This window comes from Pteropus alecto, unplaced genomic scaffold (assembly GCF_000325575.1).
Source record: "Pteropus alecto unplaced genomic scaffold, ASM32557v1 scaffold45, whole genome shotgun sequence".
Classification (NCBI taxonomy): Eukaryota; Metazoa; Chordata; class Mammalia; order Chiroptera; family Pteropodidae; genus Pteropus; species Pteropus alecto.
Window position 1 is genome coordinate 8,146,222 of NW_006442491.1, and position 27,930 is coordinate 8,174,151.

Here is a 27,930-nt window from a genome sequence, read left to right on the forward strand (position 1 = left end):
AGGCCGGGCTCACTCACAGGGCTGTGGCAGTTCCTCACCTCTAGCTCCTCTCCACTGTGCTGCTTGAGTGCCCTCACGAAATGGGAGCTGGTTTTCCCAGACTGAGTGACCCCAGACAGAGCAAGGAGGAAGCAATGCCTTTTATTACCATAAGCGACACACCATTACTTCCACATTCTATTTGTTGGAAGGGTATCACTAAATTCAATCCATACTCAAAGAAAGCGGAAGGAAGCTCCACTTTCTAGAGAAGCATATCAAAGAATTTGTGGATAGATTTTAAAACCAACCAAGAGACCAAAGCATTACTTCCTTATTCGTTAACAACTCACCAGTGCCCACTGTACCTTCCATTATTTTCAAATAATTTTTTTTCGAACCAGTAAGATAAATACCTGTCAAGTATCCAGGCAGAGAATTAGAGTGTACCAATTTCTGGAAGGGCAGGTTCACTTATGATAACTTTCTTGATGATAAATTTCACATTTTAATGACAATAACATCCCTCTCCCAAAGCTCAACATCTTTTCTTAGGCAAGAGAGGCTAAAATTACTTAGGAAGGAACAACAATCACTGTACCGAGTAGCTTTCTTTTTCCCAGATATCTATTAATATTCATTTCTTTTCTACACAAAAGGCAATCCATGGTAAAATATTTTAATTTCACTTTTAAGGGATATATATTGAGTATAAAAACTGTACACATCTTCAATACAGGCCATACTGTAATTGTTTCCACCTAGTGGATAAAAATAGTACTAAAAGCGTATGAAAAACAAAACGTAGTCTACAGCCATGCTACCCTGAACAAGCCCGATCCCATCTGATCTTGGAAGCTAAGCAGGGTCGGACCTGGTTAGTACTTGAATGGGAGACCACCTAGGAAGACCAGGTGCTGTAGGCGTAAAAAATGAAAACTAAGGAATTGTAAGTTGACAAGGTCCTTGCAATCTGTGAGGTCAACCAAGGTTATCTCGCCTAAAAAATAATAATAAAAACAAAACTTGCTTAATAGATACTTCATGCATTACCTTCTGTAAATATAACTTTTTATATTCATATCACATAATTGATGTCCATGAATAGCTTTCATCTCAACAAATCCTGCAAAAATTTTCCATAAAGCAAACAATCTTTGTTTATAAATTTTCATATATATTGCCACCTCTGGAATTCTCCAGGCCAACAACCTGGAATACTGCTAAGGACCAGGAAATAATCCAGTCCCCAAGCAGTCCACACAATAAATGAAGCCTGTCAGACTGACAACCGAAAGAGCAGAGAAGAACCGGAAGCCTGATACACTGACCTCAATCCTCATTTGTTAAGAGAACCGATAAAGCCCGTGCATTTTACTCCAGAGGACAGTCTTCCTAGAACCTAGTTCCTCTTTCCTATCTAATACGCTACTTGTAGAAAGCTTCCAATCTAAATTCTGATCTTACAGCATATCAGAGGGCACAAGAAGTGGCGGCTTATTTTTGTCAAGCCATCGAGACTGACACCTGAGAGCAAATGTGTTGGAAAAGGGACACTAAACAAATCACATCATTCTTGGGGCCAGTGTAGAAACAATCAATGCAGTACAACTTGAGTTTATGACAATAGCTGCGGAGTTATAAAGAAATAATTATGTTCCACGTACTGTTTAAGAATGTAACATATTTTAGAAAGATTTTTGATAAGGTATTTTTTAAAGTTTTTTTGCTTAAAAGGATGAGTTCTTAATCATTTGGAAAACACAGCTATTCAGAAAGTGACTTTCTTGAGGGTTCCAAAAAATTAAAGCTTGATAGATAATTTAAGCAGATATTAACTAAAAAAAATAATTTTACTAGTCACTCATGTTAAACAATAAAGTGTCCTCAATTAGTTGTTAATTTTTCTTTATTTTTTTAAACCAATGGAGCTTATTTTTGAGATAGCCCAGTATAGAGTCCTCCTAAGCACCACACTACAATCCACATATTTGCTGCTGACATGAAACAAATGTAATATCCTTGACAATAGAAAGATAGCAAATGAAAAGTACAAGTCTCTCTCATAATTTCTCCCTACCTCCTGCACCCGGACATTCAAACATGACAGATGCAGACACACTTCGTTTCTCAGTCCCTTTCCTCAGCAATAAGTATTTAATAGTTTTTCATATTCATTCTTCAAAAACAAATATTAATGCCTATAAACACATGTCCTTTAGGAAATAGACAATATGGAATTTATCTGTTCCTAATTCACCAGTTTGCACTTTAATAGATTTTTTTTGTTTTCTCCCTTCAAATTCTGAAAATTAAGCTAAAAAAAAGACCTTTCCCAAATTCTACTTCCTAGGTATTCTCTTCTTTTGTATCAAAAACAAAACAAAAAAGCCACCAAGAGTATCCAAACTTCTAATATCAATGAATTTCCTAACTGACAAGAGCAAGAATAGTAATTTTTTTCTCCTAGAGAACTTTGGTTTTTAACTGTAACTTTCTTTCAATGAGCATTGTTTCACATAACTGAATTCAATTCACAATGTAACTGTTTACTATGTGCAAAGTACTATCCTGTATGTACAGGGTAAGACACAGCCTCACCCAGGAAGAGCTTGGTAGCAGGAGGGAAGGCAGACAGGAGAGAGAAGCAAATACTATAATAAGTTCCCTAAGGGTGAAGAGGCGGCTGGGACCCTGCCCGATTAAATGAAAAGGACAGCAAATTACTGGCCACTGACTGGTGAAAATGAACATTACGCCCACCCTTGTGAGCTTCTCGGCTTCCTGCCTGCTTCATTCTTATCACCACCCTCCCCCGCCCACCCTCACACTAAGCCATCTGGGCCTGCTTCCACATAACTTTGATCGCTATTAGATGGCAGTGGGATGGTGGACTTAGAATAATAGTGCCAAGGCCCAAAGTGACAAAGGAAAGTCAAACAATAAACAGTATTTTTCATTACTGCACAGATGGTTACATGTAATTTTCCTCCTTAATTATTTAAAATGTTGTCGTCTTACCTAAGGGGGGGTTTTGGGGATCCTACCCAGATCATGGAGGTAAAAAAGAAATAAGATTAGAATTCTGATGCTTTAAAAATGTGAGGAAAGATTCAATAAAGATACACACTCTTCTAAAGTACAAAACTATGTAATAGCTCTAGAGAGGTACATAAACCTCTGTTCTCTTCATGACAAAGAATGACAGTATGACAAATAATTTTGGCTTAAGTATTTTAGAGTAGTCATTATAAGACTCTGTTTTTATTCTAAAAGAGCCAGAACTCTAGAGACTAACAACTTGTCCTTCCCCTCATCTCCATTGCTTATGGTCCCCTTATAGAAATAACAAAAGATTGGAAGGAGAAAAAGGGTAGGAAATGTCAGCATGTGTAATTTTTCCATCAAGGCAGTGATTTATATGTGTGAACATAGCTGTGGATTTTTCAGAGAAACAATCTTCTTGCTTTGGGGCTGAATTTGCAAATAAGGCATTCAAATCTCTAGATAATAGTATCTACATGAAAATAAAAACCATGTGAAACTGAAATGGTTACTAAATATGGTGTACAGATTATTAGAAAAGTCTGTTAGTAAATACTAACATAGTGCTTCTTGCTTCAAATGTAATAATTTTAGATGTGAAAGTACTCATCTCTGATGAAAATTCAGGACTACAATAACATTGAATAGAATATTTATTGTGATTTTTTCCCCTGTGACATAAGATTGTTTATTTTTCCTAGCTCTCCAAACGACACAGTTGCCGAACCTCTTTCAGCTGGTCTTGCCTGAAAATAAGATAAAGATATTAGAAATAGATAAATATATACTCTAATTAAACCCCTTAATGTTGTCTTATGTTTAAAAAATTCCTCCACCCTAAGTAATAATAAAAAGCAAATGGAAACATGAACCCACTAAGAAAAATGATTTATCTTAATGTTACCTGTGAATCATGATATTTCCATCCTATCATGTAATAGATCTGATATGTGGCAGGGATTGAACCATCCTCATTTCTGTACATTTCTACAAAGACAAATAATGGTTAAAGTCTGAAAACATGCAAGTAGGAAAAGTAATCTTCTCGATAAAAATCATGCCCCGCAAAGACAAATGGATATCAGGATACTCCCTGGACTCCAAGAATGCCTCATATGAAAAATCCTCAACACTGATAAGGTGACAGTACAGAAACAGTAAGGACTGTCTGGAAAAAGGAAATGAGTGAAAGGATCTGTGTTTTAAAAGGAAGGACAAGAAATCTGATGGAGCCTTAACAAGAAAGGAAAAGGCACTGGTAATTTTAAGAGATAAACAAGACAGGGCCCAAGCTCCTCAGTGAGGCGCAGGTGGAAGAACGGTCAGCTCCCTTACCTCCATACACTGCGGCAGCCGCCAGCATTGTGTCTCGGTGCAGCAGCGCCTTTCTATTCCAAGCGCAGTTACTCTCACCCATTCCTAAAAATACACTACAGGCAGTTTGAGGCAATACAGTGAATACCCCGAGCAGCTCAATCAATATCACAGATTTAATCTTATTTCATCCAACTCTATTTCATTTTCTAATAGTTATGTAAAATAACCTAAACAATCTCATTTTGCTCTCAGATTACAGCTGGACTTCTTAGTGACTCTCAGGCAAAACCACCAGAAGCTTCTGGATATTAAGACAAGTGAAGTCAAATTTCAGGAGGAAAGTCCCATAAGCGCTCTTTACTTGCTAACACTAGTCTAAAGTGTGCCAGCTGGGCAAAAAGCAAGTTGACTGGCTCCTTAGGTGAGTCACTGGGAGTTGGCAAGTACCTTTCTAAGGATGCTACATTTTATCCCCTTTTAGCTGCTCTTTGAAAGAGAAAAGGACGCTGCTGCAATGCCCTTTTAAGCCATGGACGTATGAATAAATTAAGTATGATCATGAAACTTGGAAGAGGGCTTTAAGATTCATTAAATAGTATCAAAACTACGGTTTTCAGGTTTTACAATACTTAAATAATCTTAGATTAGGACTTTTCAGGGGCATTTTTCTTAATGTTTTAAAATTTGTTTTTAGATTTCTTCAAATTGATAGCTAAATGCTAGGGTTAATATTATTCTGCTGTTCATTAAAAATCAGTATATTTTATTTTTCTTTATGCATAAATTTAAATTACTTTGAGAGGCCATACTAGTCCTCAGAATTAAAATAAATTCAAAAGTAAAAATCCTTTATATTTATTCTCTATATACTACATGATCAAAAATCAGTTTCTTAGTTTTGTTTTTCTACTTTCACAAAAGAAACCAATTAAATTCAACATCAATGTTCTTTAGCAGTTTAAAAATAATCTCTCAAGTTTTCAATGGTCTTATTAAAAACAGTCAACAAATTAGCTGTAATAAATAAATCTTTTTCTTCTCTCCAATCTCAAAAGGCTCCTTTTATTCCTTAAAATAATGAATCTCTGACTAAAAGCAATGTCCCACATCCTGTGAATATAACAGACCCACCCAATTCATGAAGAACAATGACATATAAACTAGTAGATTAATCAACATGAAGAAAAAGGTGGATCTTATTTAGCTGCTGTCATGAAGCAGCTAGATGATCTCTGACCAATTGCTCTGGGTCTTTAAGGTGGCCAGACTCGATTATCTCTAAAGGCTTATCTCTTGGCAGGGGAAGGATGGGGGGCAGTTGGGGGACCGCAGACATTACATTCCAGGCTAAGGAAACAGCCTGCTTAAAATTATGTAGGATGATAATTAAAGATTATCTTTAATGCTAACATTTTAGACCCATTACATAATCTAATTTAAAAACATTCTCCTATAGAGTGAGTATCCAAGACTAGAAGTAAACTGGGACTCATTGGAAGAGTCTATTGCTGATGCTTGTGGTGCTTTCATTTCTGCTAATTTCCCATTGCTATGACTGACTTATACATTAGATAACAGGCAACTCCCGTGGAAAACAGGTTTAATTTTTTTAATGTAAATACTTAATGCATTTCTATGAAATTTCACATCAAATAACTGTTATTACAACATACTAAAATTATTAGGCATAATGCTCTTTCTGAAGGCCTGGCCTAGGTTTAACCTAGACATAATGCTTTGATATAGAAATTCAAGAGCACTACTATATAGCACAGTTAGTAACTCTGATGCTAGGGTAGCCCACCCCTCCCTCACAAGGGAGGTACGTGGCCATGGTGAACTTCTCTTCCTCTTGCAGTACTGTGGTGTGGTGCAGAGTCTAAACTTAGCCTTTGAGATCATAATACCAGGTCCGACCTTTATACAACCTGGAGTAAAGTCATTTAACCTCTATTAAAGTCAGTTTTGTCATCTTTGAAATGGAATAATACTTCATAATGCACCCTGGTGCATTTACTGAAGACCGCCTGGGAAACATATGTGGGGACCTCTAACCAGCCCTGGGCTTTGGGATAACTGCAAAATCTGGGAAGCAGGTAACTGTTTAAGACTCTCACAGTGTTTTTAAGGTTAAGTCCAACTACTTATAAAAAAAAATTTAATTTATTAAGGTTTACTAGAAACAATGCTATTGTCTAAAAGAAAATAACTGAACTTACCGTAAAACTACTGTGAAAGCCTCCAAAACTTTTCCTGCATTCATCGCTGATATACAACTTGTTTTGTACAATTAGGTAAACATTCTCGACTTTTTTCTGTGAATAATAATGGCAACTTAAATGAGAGACACCACAACCATCAAGAAAAAAGAAGAAAGCAATGTAAAATACCAAAAAGCAACCTGAAGGGAACACCATCTTCCAGCCTGCAAATCCACACACCTGGAAGTCTCCCAAGCTCCACTCCTCCTCCGTTCACTCCCAACCACTCTTCTTCCTATCTTTGCTGCCTCTGACCTTTTTACCAGTGGTTGAGATCCGAGCCAGACTGCTACACTTGGTTTCAATCCTGGCTCTCCCACTTACTAAATATATCACCTTGAGCCAGTTACTTCTCTCTGTGCCTCAATATCCTCATGCATAACAAGAGAGGTTAACTATGCTAGCTCTGAACTTACCTTCCTCATAAAATATGCTCATAAACAATGTTGGAGGATGAGCTCTAACACACTAATCTGTTTGTCTCTCCTCTGTGCAAAATTCTTCCAAGATACTACAAGGCTCATCTGATAAAATCTAGAAGCCTCTGATGGACTATCCTGCATCATTTTCCATCATCTCCCCATTCTACTTGTTCAAGCAATACCGAATTACTGCAGTTCCTTTGAAGTAAAGGAAATGTGTATCCTCCTCCATCTCTATAATTTTAAACAGGTTGTTTCCTTGGCCTAGAATGTAAAGCCTGCAACCCTACCCCCAAATCTGCACCCACCCTGGCAAACTCATTTTGACTTAGGTGCTGCCCCTTGTGCAAAAGCATCTCTTGACACCCTAAGCAGATTCAGGGGCTTTTTCTCTTGTGTTTCTCCCTATACTTAAAAACAAAATACTTAATTTTACAGTTAAATGTACACATCTGTCTATATGTGTATCTCTCTTCTAGAGCATAACTCCCTGAGATCAGGAACTATGTATTCCTATCATTGGCTCTGTGGTTGGCACATGGTAGATGCTCAATAAATGGTAAGTAAATGAATATAAAATCAACTAGTTAATGTTTATAACTACTTTGTTAAATATCACTTTTACATGTTATCTTCAGATAATTCTTCTTAATCTTCCTAAAGAAACATCTAAAACTAGAACATATGATTTGTGTAAAAAGCTTTACAAGAAAAGTGAGAAGCACTGGCAAATCCTCTTAAAGGTAAACAAAAGACAATTCCTCAAAATAATGACTGATTTAAAACCCAGGTTCCAACTGGGAGGGGGCATGCAGCAACTTTCTGGAGGCTGAAAATGTTCTATACCTTCATTTGGATGGTGGTTAAAAATCCAAGCAGCTGTACAGTTAAAATTAGTGCATTTTACTGAACATTTAACTTCAATGTAAACACATACACACAGATCAAGTATGCAGTATAGGACTCTGGATTCAATACATAAGTCTAGATTTAGTATAACCATGGACAAGTTACCTAACTTCTTGATATCTCAATTTGCTCATCTGTAAAATAGAATATTAGCAAACCTCACAGAGGTTTTTTGTACCTAGCACAGAGTAAGCACTGTATTTTTAAATCAGCAGGCAGCAGCCACTTCCAACCGATAGGTCTAATTTCTAGTCTCTTCTTTCTTGAAATGAATCATGAGCACAGCACTCATATAGCAGAACAAAAATAAATGCTGTATCTGAAAATTATTTTTATCACCAGAGTCTAAATGATAAAGTACCAGCCCACCATCATCTTTCAAGCCTTTGGATGAAGGGGCTCTGTGAGCACATCAGGGGGAGCCAAATGCTCAGGAGGAAATGTGTATTACTGGTCCCCTGTCATCTTGGGCATGCATATTTAAGGCTGCCAATGCTTCTATTAAATTATAATGGATAAAGAGTGACTATAATAGTAAGTTTTTGGCTACACATCTTTCTCCTTGTAATACTCAAAGGAGGCTGGATGATGGGTAAAATGGACCTGTTACAAACAGGTAGCTTTAAGAAGCAGTAAATCAGGTAAAAGTTTCAGAGCAAGAGTCAAGAAGGCAAGAGTTTGGCACTTAATTCTTCCACTAAGAGACAAGTGTTTTCTTTGGGCCTAATTTTTTATCTCACCTGTAACACGCAGATCAAGTAGTAACCAGAAGGCTATCAAGAGAAGCAAGTATAACGATGTTCACAAAAACTATAAATCTATAAACAAAGTATTTATTTTTATAATCCTCTTTAACTTTTCAGGATCCAGATTAAGGTTCCCTTGGGTAAATGTAGTTCTGGTTTCATAGAACAGACCTTTAATCTGTTCAGCTTCTCTCATTCATCAATACTGTTTAGGCCGTTGGACTACTTAACAAAGAACAAACCTCATAAATTCTTACTGAAGTTAAGTTGAAGCTCTCCTTTGAGAAAATCGTTCTCCAATAGCCCTCTCAGTGGTAGATATGTATTTTTACGTACCTCACCTCTTTCACAGTTGAGAGGTAGGGTCTCTGTTCTTGCTGCTCAAAGCCTCTTCCAGGCCATCACTTTCCTACCTTACTAAACCCGATAAGATGCACACTATGTGGCCAAAACCCTCCCCTACTCCTGCTTGCTGTCAAACATCAGGCTCCCAGTCCCTCTCCTCATTCATCAAAGGAACTGTCACCAAGTTCAGTTCACCTCTGTATCCCAAATCCTGCCGCCAACTTGGGTGACTTCAATGTTAATAAGCACCAAATACCATGATCCCTAAGATTTTTTAGTCTTCTCACCACTAATGGACTTCTCCATCACTCCAACATGGCCATTCCACCTGTAACATGTTCCAGACAAAATTATCCCTTTACTTCCAAAATCATCAATTCAAACATCCCATTTTCAGACTGTATCCTCCTGTCCTTCAAACGTGTTCAGGTATTTCAACCATGATCATTCAATCTTCAGATCACATGTGCATATCTCCTCTACTTACTCCCAGTCTATTAACTCGTTTTTAGCGTCTCTGGTCCATTATATCAATTACACTCTTGGAATTCCCTTTTGCCTTTGCCTCTCTCTACTAGCAAAGCCCCAAACCAAACTAACCCAGCTATCTGTTTTGGTTATCTGCCAAGTGTCATTAGAGAAAGTCAAAGATGTATTTGACTAACTTTAACACTTACTCTGATTGATTCACCTTCCTATTCTCTACAATGACTATTTCAAATGATCTCCACTCAATTCTGAAACTTCTGATCCTTTCAATCTCAGTATATGGCACTATTTTGTTTGACGAATAAAAGAGATCCATTGGATGGAAATTTCTTGCTATCAAATATGAACACCTATGTCCATTGGCACTATGCCTCTTCTCTTCCTTCTATGTCTCCCCACCCTCCTCAACAACCCTTTATCCAAGATCAATCCACCCTCAGCCTTTGTATCTCATCCCCCTTCTACCTTATCACATACCTGACAAATCAATTATCCCTTCTCTTTCTTCTAGAGTCACTTCTACAGAAGCACTTAGTCTTCCAATCAGCAGTTAAATAAATTCAAGTCTTAAGACAAAACAAAATGAAAAACCTCCCCCCACCTCATATTCCTCTCTTCTCCTCTGACACCTATAACCTTTCCATCTCTCACCTTCTTCACAGTCAAGCTTTTTGAGAGAATAGTAGATATTTGCTGTCTTTGCCTTCCACTTAATCTTCGACCTACCCCCATTACTTCTACTCCCATCACTCCAACAAAAGAGCTCATAGTACAGTCACCATAACCTTATTTCTAAATCTAATGAACTTCACTTCTCAGCAGCATTTGATGTTTTTGAGTGCTCCTTTGTTTTAAACTTTTTAGGTTCCCTTTGTTGTGAACTTCCCTTAGTTTACGTAATATTACACTTTTCTATGGTTTCTCCTTAACACCTTAGTAACTATTCTATCTCAGTCTCTTTGTAGGCTCATCCTTTTAGACAGTCACTATATACACATATATATGTTAGGTTCCTAAAGGCTCAGTATTAGGCGGCTTTCTCTTCTCACTCATGTTCTCGCTCTAGGCAATTGCTTCAAATACCAACTATTCACACATGAGTTACAATTTTTAAATCAGGCCAGTTGCCTCCTCTGTTACATACCCATATAGCTGACTGCCTACTTGACATCTCCTCTTAAGGTATCTGAAAACCACTTAAAACTCAACATATGCAAATGTGAACTCAAGAACTGTTCCTGCCCATACTTGGTCTTCTTCTACTATTTCCTCTATCAACAAAGGGCACCATCTATCTGGTTAAGTCAGACAAAACTCAGCAGTTATGTTTGAAATGTTGCTCTTTTTCATCAGCCCACATGTAATCCACCAGCAAGAACTTGTCATATTTACCTCCAAAATATCTCTAGAATCCATTCATGTCTCTCTATCCCTACTGCTACCACCTTAGTCCAAACTACTGCCATTTCTCAAGGAGCTTTACCACATTATGTCTCCCTACTAGTTTATCTGCCAATCCAATCCATTCTTTTCAAAATATAAATCTGGTATCTGAACCCCATTTCCTATCCCCATTAAAATGCCTCAAAGGGCATTTTAAGATAAAGGCAAACAATCTTAATGAGGACTATAAGACACTACTGTGGGAACTCTGGCTCCCATGTACCCACCAATTTAATCACTTAACTCTTCTCTTTACTCCCCACATTTCAGCCAAAATGCCCTTCTTTCGGTTCTTATTATGTACTTTCTTGCACATGCTGTTCTCCTTGCCTGGGACTCATTGCCCTCCCCTCTTTACCTCTTCATTTTTTTGAGCACCGTCACCATTTCTTTAGACAAGACTTTGGTGACTCTCTCAGACTGGGACTTACCCCCTTGACCCTACACTAACCCAACTACCTACTTTTTTGTGCCTGGACCTGAGCTGCCAACTGCTGCTGGAGAAAGTCATTAATGTATTCTACCATCCCCAAATACACCCTTCAAGAAAGTCCCGCCATCCTCTTATAGGTAGATATAGCACTATTTACCTCTACTTCACAGCACTCACCATAATTCTAATTTAACATTTATCTTCGTGGCAGGTGCCTGAGGTCTGCCTCATAAGCTCCCTGAAGACAGCCTGCCTTCTCATCACACATGTATCCCTAGTGCTTAGTCCCAATGCTTGCCATTGAGTTGGCTCTCAAAATAAGACTGCCAAATGGAGTCTGAAATGCTTTAAAGTGCCTTACCTTGTAAATCTTCCATCAATTCAAACATTCCAGGATAGTTAACTTGAATTTCATCAGTGTCCTATTTATAAAGAAAAAGAAATATTCATTTGACATTCATCTCAAAAAAAAATCCAGATTCAAAAAAAGGCCATAGAGACTACCCAGATCTCTCTCTCATGATAAGCAGGAAACTTCTCTACAATACTCTTCACAGATGTCATCTGGCTCATGCTTGATTTATGAAGATTTCAAATTGCAGAATAAATATTCACCATTTTATGAGAACTTTTCCTAAAACTATCAACTAGTTCTAGTTCTGTTACTGGGAACAACACAGAGTAAGTCTATTCTGTACTATGCAAACCATTAACCTCTTCTTCAAGTCTAAAAACTCTTCCAGGACACTGTAGGGGAACAGAATTTTTCTACCCCCCAAATATGTCTCTTTGGAATGAGGATGATTTTAGGCTGATTATTTTTAAGAAAAGGCTCAGGAAGAGCTTTTTACTCTTAACTGCCTAAAAGAATTTAGGTCCAAGTAGAACACTATCACCAGAGATATCCACAAAGAACTTGGGCTAGGTATGGTAAGGGGAATTTGGCAGGACTTGAAGACCTAAGACCTTTCTGTGTCCCACTGTCTCTGCATTTGTTTTTCCATCTTCATGTAAATTCCCTTCCTTCACTTTGAAGTTCCAGAATCCTACTCCCTCTCCATAGTTCAGAATGGTATATAAGCCCCAATTGCCTGACTCTCTGTAAGTCTCCATATTCTTATGCAGCCCAGTACATAGGAAATTTAATTTTATTTTCTCCTATTAATCTATCTCATGTCAGAAGAACCTAGAATAACAGAGAAATTTTTCCTCCCTGACACCACCATAACTTTTTTAGGGGGAGGGGTTAGTCTTCTGGACAAAATTTATAGATCATCACATGTTCTCACTGCATTTCTCTGTACCTAGTCAATATCAATCCCTTTTAAAATGTGGTACCCAGAATCAATCTAAACAGGCTCATCTTCCAAGATGTTTTCATTGTACTTCTAGTAATGCAAAACAAAACGACCAGTTCTTTTTTTATACCTGAGAGATACAAAACAAAGCAAGAATTTGCATACAATGTTGATCAAGGATATAAATCTGCTAAAATTTCAAATGTAAAGATTCCTTGACTTAGTAATTCCATTGCTAGAAACTGACCTGACAGACGTGCCAAGATTCTGTGAAAGGAAATTCACTGTAGCATTTTTTGAAAAAGTAAAAAATAAACAATAAACAAAACCCCAAATACAAACTGGAAACAATTTCAATGGCCATTAATAGAGAACTGGTTAAATAAAGTATACCTATATAATGAAATACTGTACAACTTTAAAAAAAAAAAAAGATTCAGTAGATATACATTTGTGGGGGAAAATCTCCAAGACATGTTATTGACTAAAAAGAAAAGAGTGCAATATAGAAAAAAAGCAACATATTGTTGCATATGTTGGTTTTAAGTGATATAACTGTATTCTGGTTTATGAGGAAAAATTGTTCTGAAAGGATGTATGTAACAGTTAACAAAGGTCACCTTCGGGGAGAAGGACAGGGTGCCAGAAGTCAGGAGGAGGAGACTTTTCACTTTAGACTTGCTCCGTATTATCTCATTCTATCTATACATTTTTTTAAATTTCCTTTTAGTTGTAAACATATGCATGGATTAGGTTGTGTGTGTACTTTTTAATAAGACCATCTCTGGGTAATCCATTTCGTCTATATATTTTTCTACATTAAGAAACTATTTTTAAAAAGAGATTCTAAGATTAAAAACAAATTCCTTCTAAACTAAAACCCAGCCATTAAGCAATATCCTTTGAAAAACATTTTTTCATGAAACCAACTAAAAGCACTATCACAATCAAAAGAGTACCACAATAGTTTTGTCAAAGGCCTTATTCAAGTTAAGAAGGACCATACCTGCAGTTTTCTCCTAATATACTAGTCTGGCAACTACATTTTAAAAGGAAATGAGCTTCACTTAGAATGCCAACTGGCTCTGAAAATAATTCACTAAGACGATCATAAATGAAAATATAACTATATGGTTATTATTTAACTTTAAAAATAAGAAACCAATGCAGTATGAAAGCAGTGTATCTAGTGTATGCAACATAAACCTGTATAAATGATTATATAAAAGCTTCTTTGGATGGAATTTTTAGAAAATGAGTTAAGATGCAATATTAACACAGCACTTCAGAGACAGTGTATATGTCTCAAGGAACAAATTTATAGATTTCTTATTAAATCAGCAACTCCCTAATTTTATAAACTATAAATAAAATTCTACACCAATACTTCTGTATCATATTCATGTTTGAGTCATTCAGTTCACTTCCAGAGAAGACTATGAAAGGTATTCTGAATTAACAGATTACCTGATTAACAGAAATGTAGGCTTTTAAATGCTATAATGTCAGGATAAGCATTTTTAATAGAAATTTAAAATGCATAACCCACTTTAAAACTGTAGAAAACCACACAGGTTAATACAATTTAACTTTCTTTTGAGGACTCAGAATATAAGTCCTATCTTTTTCCTAACAGGTAACACCTTTTTAGTCCCCGTATATTGCTGACTAACCTGTATGCCCTAGCACACATAATTCCTTACTGTCACCCCACAAACCTTTGCACTATTCCTTTCTGCGTCACTTCCATTCCCTCCTACATTTTTTAGCAGCTTTACACTCCCATTCACAGATTCTCTTTATTTCACTTCAGTTTGTAACACAGGAATATGGGACACAATTCTTAAGAGGGTGGACTCTAAAGATAATCTTTTTCTTATTATAAGTAAAGTAAATATTAGAGATTAATGCTTTAAACCAGTGGTTTCTGATCTATTTTCAGTCATCGTCCTCTTTCAAGATCTGATGAAAACTACGAGCTCTGTCATTTACATACAAACAACAAAAACAGGTTTTTTTACAATGCCTAGTGTTATTGGACCCTCTAAGGTCTACTGACAGGCCCTCTTTAAACCCAAAAACATCAGGCAGGGATTTGTCTGTTTTATTCACTGCTATATCCAAAGTATTTATAATAGTTACCTGGCACATAAAAGGTACTCAATAAATGCTTGTTGTAAGACTGAATAAATAAATGATAACACAATACAAGGACAGTCATTTCAGAATTGTTTCTATTGGCATAAAAACAACACCCCCTCCAAAAAAAAACTGGAACGAACCTAAATGTTGTTCATCATGGAAATAGTTAAATAAAACTGTGGTACAGTCATACTAGGGAATAACATGCAGAAGTTAAGGAGTCAAATATGACTCCATTGATTTGGAAAACAGTCTAAAATATACTGTTAAGAATGAAAAATAACTTTTAGAAATATATACATATATATGTATGTCCCTATGTAGTATAGCAAAGTATTTGTTTAAAAATATCTGGGACATTACATAAACTGACGATAATAGCTACTTCCAGGGCAGCAGTATTCAAAGTGTGGTCTGGAGAGTCCTTGGGTTTCTAGGGCCTTTTGGGGGATTCACGAAGTCAAATTATTTTCCTGATAATACTAAGATGCTATCTGACTTTTTCACCTCTCATTCTCTCATGAGTATACAATGGGATTTTTCAGAAGTTAAATTACATGTGATATTGCAATAGATGTGAACACAGTAGCAGACAAATGACTAGCTTTTATTATGCCATACATTAAAGAAATATGTAAAAATGTAAAGCAATGACTTCCTTCTCTCTCAATATTTTTTTCTTTCGCAAAAGTTATTTATATTAACATGTAGTAAGTTATTGCTAGTTTTAAATGAATAAACACTAAAATTGTTTCAATTTTTAATATGGTTAATATAGATAAATATAACCCACATAAACAAAATTAAGGTCCTCAATAATTTTAAGTGTGTAGAGAAGGTCATAAGACCAAAATTTTGAGAATTGTTACTCCCAGGAGAGAGCTAAGACTGGGGGACTAACAGGGAATGACACTTTTACTTTATCTGTAGAATAATGTTTACAACCAAAATGTTAATACATAATTAAAAATGTATTAAAAAATATACAGTGATCCCTCAACATACAATTACCTATACTGAGAATGTTTAGTTACAAAGCAGAACCCTCACATGAAGCAGTTTTCCCATTTTCAGCTGCCCAACATTTTAGAATACAGTATCTATTGATTCATATACTTAAAAGTTTGCAAAAGAGAAAACTTGAGGGTTGTCATCAGTTCCTAGCCTATTCTCTCCCCTTCCCTGGAAGCCCCTTTCTAACACCAGAGGCCCTGCAGGTCTATTCCCCTTCTTTCTATCAAAACAAGAAAAGATATGAAAATCCATTTTTGGTTGGTTGATTTTGTGAAATATAATGACACTAAATCACCTTAAACAGTTATTTTGCTTTTAAGCCTATCATCTCTAATTATGCAATGAGAAGCTTTCTTTATCAAGAAATTTCTATTTCCTCTTAATCAGGTTTAAAGACGTTTCTAGGCCTGAGGAGTTTAGAAAATCATAACAAGTCTACTCAACTGACCTCTGAAGGCAATAATGGGCATCCTTTAGAATTACTTTGCTGTTGAAAGGAGTTGGAAGGGGATAATCATTGTCTCTTCAGATGACTTCCTCTTGGAAGCCTTGGCCTTGAAAGTGCTAGGAGTAGAGTAAGGGGGAGAGAGGAAGGCAGGAGCTAATATTTGTAGAGCATCTACCAAGGTGCCGGCATTTCATACTCTTTATCTTATTTAATCCAAACAGCCATCTGAGGTGAGTAACATTTGCAAAAAAAAAAAGAATGCTCAGAAAGGTAAAGTAAATCCCCTAAATTCCCTTCACTAGTAAAGGGCAAGATAAGGATCCAAATTAGACCTGTCAGACACCAATGCCTTGTACCATCATTGCACCATGCTGACTCCATGCTGCTTCTGCCCTGGCGGCCTCTGGGTCCTCTTTCCAAATCTCTCCAGGCCTAATGGAATACAGCCCCCAGTCCAAACTTCTCTGACCCTGACCTAACCCCAGGCCTTGTAAATGCACGTTCTCTCATTTCTGCTTCATGTGGTACTATTCAATTGACAACTGATGGTAGAAGTAGTACTGTAAAAGTTCCTGTACATCCCCCTTTCCAGATCATCTGGACTGCTCTAATTCTCATATTACGCCTAACTCTGAATTTGAAGATTCTGATGGAGTTGTATGTCTTAGAAAATAGTTCCCTGTTAACTGAGGTACATTATTTTTGAACTATTTATTCAGGTAAAAAATACTAAAAATTTTACACTTCTGTCAACCAAGGTGTGTTTATACAAACTAAATTTAAAAAAGAGAGAAAGAGAGAGAGACACAGAGAGAGGAAGTACCAAAATCTTCACATAATAGAATCAATACCTACAGTTTTCTATCTTTATGATGAGAAGTTGTTTCTGAACTGTGTAATTAATGGGTTACTCAACTCTTGATAGTTACCACGGTCAGTGTGTTAAAGCCAGCTCTCCCAAGCAGATGTCCCAGGTCATTGACAGCAGTAAAAGGGGAAATGTGTGGAGAAAATCCTCCTTCCCTTTCCGTTTCTGCTAACTGTAATGAACACCGAAGTTCATAGAGTGTGTCACCTCCAAACATTGCACCAATAAAAACTCCATCTGGTTTTAAAACATAATGAATCTGTAATAAATACAAGACAACAAAACTATTCAAAATTTTATATATGTATAAATGTTAAAAGAATAAACAGATGGTGTCTAAATCAATATTTTAAGATTACCATTCTTATTTTGTCAAATAAATAATCAGATAATTTAATAAGTAACACCTAAGGCAACAACTGTCAGAAAGGCATTGTATAATATTGTTGAAAAGATAGACAATACATGCAACGATAGTATTATTATGTATAAAATATGTTGTATATATTTAAATTTTCTAACAATAGATACAACTTTACAATCAGAAAAGTACTGAAAGAAAAAAAAATTACAGTGTTGTAGATTGCAAAAAATCACAATTCTCCCTATATCTATGTCCTTTGAAATGACACTTCGTTATAACTCCCATCAAGAGATGTTGTCTATTTCCCCTCTCCTTGCATCTGGGCTGGCCTTGTGACTTGCTCTGGCCAAAGGAATGAAGTGCAAGTGACAGTGCATCTGTCAAGCCAAGGTCTCAAATGGCCTTGCATGCTTCCACCTGCTCTTTTGGGAGTCCAGTCTGGCCAACATGCTGTGATAAGCTAGGCTGGTAAAGGATGAGGGTCATGAGAAGCAGAGATCAGCTAGGCATCTCACCTGAAGCCATCCTTGACCAGCAAGCTCCAAAACAATCTAGCAGTGGATCAGACACACAGGTGAGCACAGTCAGAACCAGAAGAATTTCCTAAATCCAACCCAAACTCCTCATCCACAAAATCATAAGCTAAGAGAATTGTTATTTTAAACCACTGAGTTGGGGTGGCTTGATATGCAGAAAAAGCTAATTTATAGAGAAACCATTATGATTCATGACATTAACCTAGAAACACATTAGTTTTCTGTAAGAAGTAACTAACTTATTTTCTAACTTGAAAACAGAAACACTTTTTAATTGATAACTTAAGCAAAATAGAGGCTAGAGTGAATTCCAGAATCACAAATGTTTGCTCACTGACTCTCTTAAAACTATAATCTATTACTAGTTTTGACTCTGGCTATTTTCAACAATAAGAAATGTTACAGCAAAGGATGGATTCTGCAGTAAACCAGGACCTAAATTAGCAGGCTCTACTAATCAAAATATCCATCTGGAATTTATATTAAATATATTATTTAATTATATATTACAAAATATTTGTATATTATAAAATATCTTTATATTACAAAATGTAAAAATGTCTTTATTACAAAATATGAAGCAATTACAAAACAGTATATAAACAAACCAACTATAAAATCCTTAGTTCCTTCTGCCCCTTTATGTTACTTCCTTCTCTAGCCACCAAACTCTAATATAGCAAGTACCTAAGATTCAGTCCTCAGCTCTCTGCAGCTTTCCTCTACCTCAGAAGGCTTATCAATTCCCATGAATTTCACATAGATGATTTTCCGATCTTTATTTTTTGTCTGGACATCTTCGCAACAGTCAACTATGGACATTTATCTCTTGGCAAACTCACCCCAAAACACTTCCAGCACACGTGCAATTCTTATTCTCAAATTCCCCTTACCAATTGCCATATTTCTGTTAATTATTGTTTTTTATTTCCTTTATCTGATTACCATTCTTTCCTCTACTTTTACTAATTATTCTCCCAGACATCCAGACTCAAAATTTTATGATGAGCTTTGACTCCTCCCTCTTTGATCTTCAGATCTACCCAACCACCAAACTGTTGATTCTTCCTTTGCTGAGTCCTTAATACCTCTCTCTTCCTTTTAACTCTTACAATTGGCAACTAGGTTTAGTTTATTTCATGTCTAGACCACTGAAACCATCTCTCTTCAGTTTAATCAACTTCTGGCATCAGCTTTCTAATCAGCAAAATGAAAATATCTTGCAGAGTTATTTAACATATATATAAAACAAACCATAGTGATTGGCAAATATTATATACCTAAGCTATGGTAGTTATCATCCTGCCCATCCTGTAGCTTTTTAATCACGTCGCTTTCCTCTTCAAAATTCTCCAATGGCTCTGAACTGTATAAAGAATAAACTGCAAATTCCTTAATCTGTCACCAAAGTCTTCTGAAACTGGGAGTCCCAATATACTTCATCTCCCAACGTTATGCTAATTCTCCAAACAGAATTCCTCTTTGTCCTTCTGTGCTCCTGAGGCTCTTATCCCTCCTACCTACCCTGATTCTGCCTTCCCATTCCAGATCTGACCTATGCTCTAAGGCCCTCCCATTCCAGATCTGACCTATGCTCTAAGGCCCTGTTTAAGTAATTCCTTCCTCTTGAATCTTTCTTGGCAGCCACAAGCCACAGTGATCTTCTTCTCTCCTCTGAATACAATGCTTTTTACCTACCACTCATTTGTTCACTAATAAATATCAACCAATAAACATTTACCTAGCACTCTCTAAGTATAAGGCATGGGGAAGATGCAAATATAAACAAATAGTTTTCCACCTACAAAACATTTAGAGGTAATTAAGGAGGAAAAGAAACACACTCAGAAAATATCTAATGATATCAATATTATTTTGTACAAGTTACTAAAGTTTTCATAATTATTTAAAACATCTCCATAATTAGATTTCTTGAATTCCCAGGGAGAGGGGAAATCATCCAACATACTTAATATGCCAAAGGGTGCCAAGTATATCCAGCCCACACATATTATTTCATTTGCTTCCTTTTCCAATGTTAGAAGTATTTAATGGAAAACATCTAAAAGTTTCTATGTGGAGACAGAAACGTCTTTGAGTTTCTAATAATAAGTAAAATAACAGAGGCTATTAGAATTAACATTACATTTCTTACCTGTTGAAGTGCTCTAGGAAGGTCATTCACCCAGTGCAAACTAAAATATGAAAACACAGTTATTCTAGCTCAATTCAAATAATAAATTAGTATAATTATCTCAAGTATAACGATAAGCCACAAAAAGGTATTAATTTCAAGTCTGAAATTGCATATCAAAATTCACCGATTGTTTGCATAAAAGTTTTAAAATAAAAAGTATTCCTAGGGGAAAACCTGCCTTCTTTCTGTCACACTAGAAAATGTGACAGTATTTTACTTTGCTGATATGATTATCTGTCCATTATTCTTCTCTGAATAAAGTAAAAGTCAATTTTTCCAAAAAAACATATAAATGGCCAGCAGGTACATGAAAAGATGCTCGACATCACTAATCATTAGGGAAATGCAAATCAAAACCACAATAAGATATAACCTTATACCTATTAGGATAGTTATTATCAAAAAGGCAAGAAATACTGGCAAAGATATGGAGTAAAGGGAACCTCTGTTGGTGGGAATATAAACTAGTACAGCCCCCATAGAAAACAGTATGGAAGTTCCTTAAAAAATTAAAAATTGAACTACCATATAACCCAGCAATCGCACTTCTAGGTATTTATCCGAAAGAAACAAAAACATTATTTTGAAGAGGCATCTGTGTCCCCATGTCAGTGCAGCATTATTCACAATAGCCAAGATATAGAAACAACCTAAGTGTCCATCAATGGATGAATGGATAAAAAAGATATGGTATCAATAGAATATTACTCAGCAATAAAAAAGGAGGAACTCCTGCCTTTTGGGGACAATATGGAGGGACCTTGAGGGCGTTATGCCAAGTGAAATAAGTCAGACAAAGAAAGAAATACTGTATGTTCACACTTATGTGCAGAATCTAAAAAGCCAAACTCATAGAAACAGAGAGTAGAATGGTGCGTGCCAGGAGCTGGAGGTCGAGGGAGACAGGGAGATGCTGATCAAAGGGTATAAACTCCCAGGTGTAAGATAAATAAAATTTGGGAATCTAATACACAGAATGGTGACTATAATTAACACTATATTATACACTTGAAGGTCTTTAGAAGAGTAGATCTTAGATGTTATTATCACACACATACATACAAAAAATTGCCATTATGTGATGGGATGGCAATGTTAACTAACATTATTGTGGTAATCCTTTTGCAATATATACATGTATCTGATCATCACATTGTACACCTTAAACTTACATATGCTATATATTAATAATAATTCAATAAAGCTGGGAAAAAAATAAAAGACATTCCTGTCCAGCACCTCATCTAAACAGTGATATTCTGAGAACTTATGTGAAGAAAGTAGTAAAAATAAGCATCTGACATGTTCAAGGAAGGTCATCAATTAAATCAATTAAGCTAGAGATATACAGTATTCTGAGTCTTACTTTCCCAGGAAAAAAATTTACAATAAGACCTATAATTTTCCCAAAGTAAACAGTTTTAGTCATCAAAAATTTAGCTAAGTGAGTTTTCTGATAAATTAACACCCCAGGTTTTTAAGATCAAAAAAGAAAACAAACAAATCCAGAGTTCTATATACTGAAAACTTAACTGAAGAAACTTCTTGCATTGTCTTTTGATTCTATTTGCCCTCTCACAGTGCATGGTGTTATATGACAGCAAAAAATCACAGTCTCCGTGGAATAGAGTCACACTTTGCTGATAGAGATGGCATCCTCTAATGCTGACTTCCAGAACAGCACTAAATACCCATTTCAAACCATACTGTATTAGCCTATATTTATCTTTCATGATGTTTTCTAACAATTATTAGATACTTTAAAAATTAAAGAGATCATATTATAGGCTCTATCACACTTGTGAAACTGAAAGCAACAGAATTAGTTAATTGCAAATAACAAGCAGATGAGCTAAAGTTAAAACTTGGATTCTGACTCCCTGCCCAAGGTTCTTTCCTTTATACCAAGGCTCTGTAATGTTTTATATTTCATGACGGATTCTGAATACTTTTCAAAATGGTTCAGCAATAGATTGTGAACACTCTTCTAAATTTGTTCAGCACACCTCAAAAAGCAGGGCAGGATTTACAAACTCACTGAAGAAAACAACAAGGGTGACCAACTTTCCCAATCTGCCTGGGACTGAGGGGTTTCTTGGGACACAGACCTTTTAGTGCTAGCACTGACAAACCATGACAATTGGTCACTCTAAAAACAGGTATCAAAAAGGTTGTACTGAGCATGTTGAATCTGTGAAAGAAAATCTGATAATAATAAGTCCGGAGAAATAAAGTACCATATAGAATATTTTATTTTCTCTATTACACACTAGTTCTTTGAGGACAGAATTCTTGTCTGAATTCCTTTATGTATTCCTCCAAAGCATCTTGCTCAGTGCTTGACATATCATTATTCAATAAATATTTATAATACATGCTTATGCAATAAATGTAGAGGGACGTGGTAGAAAGCACAAAGGGAAAAAGAATAACCTTAAGGACTACATTTCTGTGGAAAAGAATTAAAACTGAAGGAAATGCTAGCTTTTCCTTATTTACCAGAATGTGTTTATAAGGATGCTCTAACATTTTGAATACTGGAATCAGCATATGCTTTTAAACTCCCACTCCCATCAACATCAATTCCAAAATACTAAGTTACATCAGGGAAGAAAACCCTTCTATCACAAATGAGCTTTAGCAAATTGAGAAAAGTTGGGGAAAAAAACGTTTAGGTACTATAACATATTATCTCCACTAGGGAGCATGTAATCCATAATTCTTTACCAAAGAAATCTTACAGCTTATAAACCAAGGAAACTGGCTGAAAAAAAAAGGTATTAAGAATCTGCTCCATTTTTTTACCTTATAATATTAAAACTTTATAGCATAAATTATGTATTTATAACATTTATTTTTTAAAAGTACAAATGGATTACCAACCTTAAACTGCTAACCACCAGGTCAAATGTATTTTCTCTGAAAGGGAGGAATTCTTCATCAGCTAAAACACTGACAGTAGGAATTTCCATTTCTAAGGTATTCTTCTAATGGTTAAAAAAACAGAAGTTCAAAAATACATTTATATAAAATCTCAATTAACACAATCATTGTGTTAAACTTAAGTCAATGTTATATTTACTTGGCAGTTTCTATTCCTCCCTCCATCTGCCCCCCCGCCCCACGCCAAAAAAAAAGGTAGTCACAGAGAAGGCACTCAAAAAATATTTCGTAAATGACACTTAAAATCATCCAGAAAAACTGGCCAGCTTGTTGGAAAAACATAAACAGGCATACCTATCTCACACGAAAACAAATCTCAGAAAGCTAAAAGTTTCAGTGGAATAAATGAAGCCATAAAATTACTAGATGAAAATATGAGTGAACATTTTTATATTCATTGATGAAAATGCCTATGTAAACATGACTCAAAAGCCAGAAACTGTAAAAAATTTGATATATTTGATAAATTAAAAAAAAAAACTTCTAAAAAGCAATAAATAATGTAAACAACACACTTAGGAAAATATTCACAATATATATGATGATTTGTTAATATCCCTACAAAATAAGCTCTTACAAACCATTTAGAATAAAAACATGCCAAGGCTAAAGTAGATAAAAGACAAAGTATAGGCACATCACAAAATTACCTATAAAATTCACAAATTAAAAAATACCAATAACCAAATATGAGTAGCCAAAAGACATCAACAGTTATTTGGTTACACCAGTAATGAAAGAAATGCAAGTAAAAATAACGAGATTCTACTTTCTGCCTATCAGATTGACAGAAGACAAAACAACTGGCCCAATGATGCCAAAGAAAAAGAGAAAAAAGTACTTTCTTGTTAAAATTCAATCTTTCAAGATAAGTCCGGAATCCATAAATTCCATTATTAGGAATTTATTCCCAAGGAGAAAAATAAATGAAACACAAATTTGCTTTATATGATGATATTTTACACCCTTTAACACAAATTTATATAAAAACAATCATGGAATCATCATATAAATGCCCTTTAACACAAATTTATATAAAAACAATCATGGAATATTCATATATTGGAATACTATATAGCCATTTAAAAAGATGGAATATATGTGTGTCATTCACTGATATAAAAGAATGCCCTATTCTGTGAAAAACATGGCATGTTTGCATAATACCATTTGCATAAAATCTGTAGGATGGGGATATAGTTATAAATCTGCAAAGGTAGAGACCAAAATGTCACCAGTAGATGTCTCTGACAGGTGGGACTAGGGGTGATTTTTCCTTCCTATTTCCTGTATTGTTTAATTCTTTTTCATGTGTGTTATAAAGAACTAAAAATCAAACAAGGAGATAAGAAACCAATAGTGTTAAAAGTCTACCTACCAAAGCATTTTCTGCTATGTCTGCTTGAAAAAACTTCCCAACAGTTTCCTGCAAAAAATAAAGCTGATCAGATAATACAAAAACAAAAATCCAGTAATAAAACAAATCAAATGTCGAAATTGCTAATGTGATAGTTGCGGATTAATTTTCAGTTTAGTGAGAGTATTCTTCTGTATAAAACGAGTAGGGTACACAAATACCTTTAATAATACATATTAAGTTACACAGACTTAAATATATGCAGCCAACCTTATAGTTAATATATTTAACTACACTTACTAAAATAGAGAACACAGGTGTGAATAATCAACATCCTTAAATTTACTCCACTGGATTAAGGCTTATATATTAACTTTTCCAAAGCATAATTTGCTGAGAGCTAGTCCCCAGTCTTGTGCCACAAGACTTGGAATGGTTTTCCTGCCTTTTAGTTTTCTATTCAAAGAGTTTACAAAGAGTAAAGAAATACTTAACAAACACAGATACTTGGTGGGGGGCGGGGGGACTAAGTAGTTTTATTTTCCCTCTGTTTCACTTATTCTCTCTTCCTTCCAAGAGGAAAGGGTACAATAATAATTATTTCCCAGATTAATACTGACTACTAGGCTCTCCTTTTCTCCAGGGTCCTGCTCCCTTCATCATCGTCTCTACCAATCGTCAATCTGTCTTCTGTGTCTATTCTCCTCACCTTACAACAGGTATATGATGCCCATTCTTGAAAAATCTCCTCTAACCACCTTCTAGTTGTTCTGTTTGTAATCTACAATTCTACTTCGATCTTTTTCCTCAATTCTTGGTAATAGATTTCCACTTTCCTTGCTCTACTAAAACTATTTATGAAGATTACTAGTAACTTAATCACCAACTACAGTCTGTCTACTTTCAGTCCTACTTCATTTGACCTCTCTGAAGCACAGCACTGTTGATGGTCTCCTAGAAACTTCAGTAGTTTCTACTCTGGTCCCCCTCCTCAGCTAGAGAAGCCAATCCTTTCTACTTCATCTATATCCCTTTTTAAAGAACTTCCCTGCCCACAACTTGGAAAGGTTACCCTACCATTACCTGGCCACTGATGATTACATGAAGGCAACTGGTGTGCAGTAAATATTTGATTACAAGCTCTGAAAAAAAAAAAGTGCCCTGAGTTGTAGTGTTTGCCAGTTTCCATAGTGTAACTACTCCAAAAATGGCAGATTTCATGCCAACAAGATGTTGCTAAATGTATAGTTAGGAAGAGATGTGCACATTTGGCTCTCACAAGCCAGCTCTAGTACACCAGTACAAGGAGTAAAACTTAGGCCAATCAGACTACCTATCTCTGTCACTAACGAGAACATTTAAATCAAGAGACTCAGAGATGAGGAAGAAGTCTCCAGAGTTGGAATAGTATGTAGACTTCACGGTGGAGGCAGTGAGTTCTGGTAAATATTTAATAAGTGGCTTTTGGTAAGAGACTGCTTGTAGCATTTGCCAATTTCTGTGGTGAAAACACTCCCACAATGGCTGATTTCAAGCTATCAACATGATGTCACTGAACACAGATTTGGGAAATGCTAATAGTCAGCTCTCATGTGCTGGTATGAGCTAGCTTCAGCACACCAGAGGGTACAGGTTACTCATATTGGGGCCACATCCACTGATGAACATCAGAGATTATCTGCAGGGAAAAATAAGAAAGAAGGAAATCATGCAGCAATTACATAATCTCAGATTACACATGAACAAAAGGGCCTTCATGCTGACATTTCAAAGTCCCCATTCCTTGTCATACCTGTCTGTGACATAAAAAGCTCTAAGTAATAAATGTCCCTGTATTTCAACTGGCTTCAGTAGATTTCTGCTTCTTACAATCAAAAGATACTTTACTAAGACCCTTTCCATTAAACTTGCTATTCCTGGCATCCTTGTTGGCTCCTCCTCACTCTCTCACCCCTCAATACAACTGTGAAGGTTCCTTTCTAAATTCTTGCCCCAGAGAGCTTACATATTCCTATGGCTTCAATTGCCACCTCTGACAAAGGCTTCCAAATCAAAACAATAGCCTCCACTTTGCCAAACTTAACTTGTCTCACTTAATCTCTTGCCAACATGTGGAGATACATTATTGCTCATGTTTTACGAAAAATGAGACCTAGAGAAGTTGGGTAACTGGTCTAAGTATACATAGAAGGCAAGTGGCAGAGCTGAATATTGAATCCCATGTCAATCCTCCTCACCTCAACACCTCAATTCCTATTCCACATTTCCAACTACCTCAACTACATTTCCACTAATACATTCCATGATCACCTGAAATTCAATATACCTAGAATAGGAATACCCCTTGCTCCTTACCCCATTGCATCCGACTTTTTCTAGTTACTGAAGTCATAACTTCAAAGTTATCTTGCATTTATTCATGCAATAAGCATTTAATGAATCTTTATTGTGTGTTCTAGGTGATGGAAATTTAGGGATGAACAAAATGAGCAAATCTATAGAACTTATACCCCAGTAAAAGAGGCACCAAATAAACAAACATACATCAGGTGCTAATAAATGTTATGGAAACCAATAAAGCAACTAGTCAGTGGAGAATGGGGGCCCTATTTTACAGCACAGGCAAGGAAGGGATGGATCTTTGATGAGGGGTCATTTGAGCAAAGAACTGAGAGAGGTGAAGAAGGAAGCCACACAAATATTGTGAGGAAGAGCATAGAGGACAACAAGCACAATGCAAAGCCCTGGCCAGTTTGAGAAAGAGCAATGAGGCCAGTTGCTGAAAAGTGAGGAGTGAGGGGAAAGAGACAAGGTCACAGACATGATGGAGAGCCAAATCACTGAGGGCCTTATAGATAAAGATTCTGGATTATTACTAAGTTAGATAAGAAGCAACAGTTCTGAGCAGAGAACTAACAATGAACTGACTTGTTATTTAAAAGGATTACTTTGCTATGAGAATGGGCAAGGGTAGAAGGAAGAAGCCAATAAGGAGGCTACTACAATATTGACCAATATGGTAATAGGAAAGTGGTAAGAAGTGGTAGAAGTATATATTGTGAAATCCAAGTTAGATTTGTTATGGTATTCGATGTAGGAGGGGACAACACAAGAGGAATCAATAAATAAGTTTTTTGCCTTGAGCAACTAGAAGAACTGATTTGCCGTGCTCACTACATCTGATCAGTTATGACGTTCTGTGGATTCTAATAGGTATCTCTCATATATCCCTTGCTTTATATATTGCTTCCTCCATATAGGTGGCAGGTCTTTACCTCTCCACACTGCCTGCACTGCTTAACACAATCTCCTGTTTCGTCATCTCCCTTCTTCAATCTTTCTTGCATACCATCCTCAAATTAATCTGCCTTTTA

The 27,930-nt window shown here is 36.0% G+C and overlaps 1 protein-coding gene and 1 non-coding gene across 11 annotated transcripts in view; one reads left to right on the forward strand and one right to left on the reverse strand.

The window, feature by feature from the left end:
* The first annotated feature begins 786 nt into the window (after positions 1 to 786).
* LOC112471334 lies at positions 787 to 905 on the forward strand. The gene has a single exon (XR_003043242.1). It is a non-coding gene; the product is annotated as a 5S ribosomal RNA (ribosomal RNA).
* Positions 906 to 3,659: 2,754 nt separating this feature from the next.
* The window catches only part of NDUFAF5 (NADH:ubiquinone oxidoreductase complex assembly factor 5), a 29,916-nt gene continuing 5,645 nt past the window's right edge, over positions 3,660 to 27,930 (reverse strand). For 2 of the 10 annotated variants that reach the window (XM_006921579.3, XM_025039680.1), the window contains 8 exons: positions 24,578 to 24,625; positions 23,140 to 23,243; positions 20,215 to 20,254; positions 17,221 to 17,418; positions 11,751 to 11,811; positions 4,360 to 4,443; positions 3,929 to 4,011; positions 3,660 to 3,770 (listed from right to left, as the gene is read on the reverse strand). In XM_006921579.3, the coding sequence (XP_006921641.1) occupies positions 3,678 to 3,770; positions 3,929 to 4,011; positions 4,360 to 4,443; positions 11,751 to 11,811; positions 17,221 to 17,418; positions 20,215 to 20,254; positions 23,140 to 23,243; positions 24,578 to 24,625 (711 nt within the window). In that variant the 3' untranslated portion in view covers positions 3,660 to 3,677. The other 8 variants (XR_001517817.2, XM_025039676.1, XM_015597251.2 and 5 more) reach the window with 8 other exon arrangements.